The following is a 2,355-nucleotide window of genomic DNA, read 5'->3' as shown; positions in this document are numbered from 1 at the left end:
GGAATAGCGAATTTTTGCCTACAAACTCCGATGTACTCAAGTTTTACACTGCCACTGTTCTAGTTAAGTAGGTTGCGGCACCAAAGGGCTAATTACATTAAATTACATTAAATTATGTTAAATTATATAGTTTTTTAAATGATTCCTGGATCAAAGCAGATCTGTCTCAAAGAGAAAAAATAGTGGATGTTTGGGATTGTTTTTTTTCAGAGGCCTCACAAGTCATCCCTTTCAATATTAAAGTTCTTTGTAGACGTTGGCAAACATATAGGTGTAAGCGATTCACTGGATTCAACATACTTAAATTAACAGCAAGCTTTTGACAAGATTCTGCAAAGACCATTAAAAGAACTAAGCTATCATGACATGAGTGAATGACTTCTCATGCCATAACCAGAACAACAACAACAAAGAAAATGGGGAACAACCCTGGAAAACAACAGTAATCTTTACTGAATCCTATTTTGTTCAAGAGTTACCTAAGTAATTTGTAAAGATGGTAAGAAACAACGTGTTTATTGATGACAGAAATTATTCAGGATAATCAAAATAATGACAGACCACATAGAATGGTAGAAAAAATTTACAGCATAGCAACAATAAAATGGCAGATGAAATGGAAATGGAATGGAAATTAATATACAGGGGGGAAATACAACAGGCACTGCACTATCTATTATGACTCCTGAAAGAGGAGTTATGGATATTTCAATGAAAATATTAGCTCAAGGAATAGAATCAAAATGTCATTACATTATCTCATAAATCCAGCCATAATGACAGCATCTCCAAAAAACATGATCGAACTAAAAATGATAAAGAAAAGTGTGACGACACCACAGCCGTGGATCAGCTTCTGAATGTGGACATTAATAGGCTATGAGTCTTCTATTGAGAAAATAAATTATTTTGAAATTTATAAAATGAAATAACTGCATATAGAAACATAAATGAGTTTAGTAAGTGATCATCTGTAAGCAAACATGGTAGGTTTAGCTACGCTTCTACCATGAACTGAGGGTGCTGGATCAACTTATCACACAGAAGTTTTCTTCACTGAATGGAATTTTTTGTCTGTTTATAAATAGAAATGTGTTTCAGTGTGACAGAAATTAAATTCTAGAATACATGAATTCTGTAAGAAAATATACTTATTTCAAAAGTAGGATTGGATTAAAAACCAATTAAATTGAACAAGGTTTTATCTGAGCCTGTTACATATGAAGGGCTTGGTGTTCAATTGTCAGTTCAGAATATCCCTGAATCATTGGCTGTGGCAGGGTTTTAACTCCCTCTCTTCTTTCACCTTTTTCCTCCATACTAGCTCTCACCTGTGGTGGCTTCTTACTAAGGCTGGTAGCACATATAGCCCAAAATCAAGGTGAACCCAAAATGAAACAGAAACTGTAACCTGAATTTTGTGTGGTATTGCTAATGAAACTATTTTTGCCAATATTCACTTTTTCCCCTAGCCATTGTCCTCTACCCTACTTCGTATCATTACCTTGCATCCATAGAATTCTCATTAATGGCTACTTTATAGAACCCTTGAACCATAAAATGGTTTGGGTTGGAAGGAACCTTACACATTATCTGGCGTCAACCCCCTTGCCATGGACAGTTTCCACTAGAGCAGGTTGCTCAAAGCCCCATCCAACCTGGCTCTGAATACTTCCAGCGAGGGGACACCCAGGTGGGGGTCTCACAAGAGTGAAGTGAAGGGAGAGAATTACCTCCCTCAACCTGCTGGCCACACTTGATGCACCCCAGGATGCGACTGCCTTTCTTCACTGTGAGCACACATTCCTGGCTTATATTGATTTTTTCACCCACCAACACCTTGAAGTCCTTCTCTCCAGGGCTGCTCTCAATGGACTCATTGCCCAGCCTTTGTCTGTGCTTTGGATTGTGCAACAGCCTCTCCTTGTCTGCCCTGCCTGTCCTTCCTAAACAGTATTCTTCCATTCCAATACCCAGTCATAAGAGTCATGCATATGTCTCTAACTCCTCTTGTTTATTCCCCATGCTATGTGTATTTGCATAGAGGCATTTAATTTGGGCCCTCAGTGAAGGTAATTTACTGGTTGGAATTCCTTTGTTGGCTCTTCAGGTGCTCTCCTGCTGACCTGTGATTTCTTTCCAGGCTCTGGGTATCTCTTGCTGACACTGGCACTAAACTAGTAGGAGTGGGATGGATTGAGGTTCACCTCCCACAGCAACTTTAGTTTAAATCCCTCTTCACCATCTTGGCAAGCCCATGGCCGAAGATGCTCTTCCCCTTCTCTGACAGAGAAACCCCCATTAGGTTTCTCAAACTGAGTCCCATAGTCCAAGTAGCTGAACCCCTGCCTATGG

The 2,355-nt window shown here is 39.3% G+C and overlaps 1 protein-coding gene across 1 annotated transcript in view; it reads right to left on the bottom strand.

Annotated features, from left to right (window-relative positions):
• Positions 1 to 1,965, bottom strand: part of LOC104277635 (laminin subunit alpha-2-like) — a 28,281-nt gene extending 26,316 nt beyond the window's left edge. Inside the window, exon 1 of the mRNA XM_009874328.1 lies at positions 1,734 to 1,965. Within this exon, the coding sequence (XP_009872630.1) occupies positions 1,734 to 1,965 (232 nt within the window). The remainder of the gene's footprint in view (positions 1 to 1,733) is intronic.
• Positions 1,966 to 2,355: the final 390 nt, after the last annotated feature.

The sequence above is a fragment of the Apaloderma vittatum genome, unplaced genomic scaffold (assembly GCF_000703405.1).
Source record: "Apaloderma vittatum isolate BGI_N311 unplaced genomic scaffold, ASM70340v1 scaffold10288, whole genome shotgun sequence".
Taxonomy (NCBI): Eukaryota; Metazoa; Chordata; class Aves; order Trogoniformes; family Trogonidae; genus Apaloderma; species Apaloderma vittatum.
Note: the sequence above shows the minus strand (reverse complement) of the source record. Positions and strands in the feature narration are given on the sequence as shown.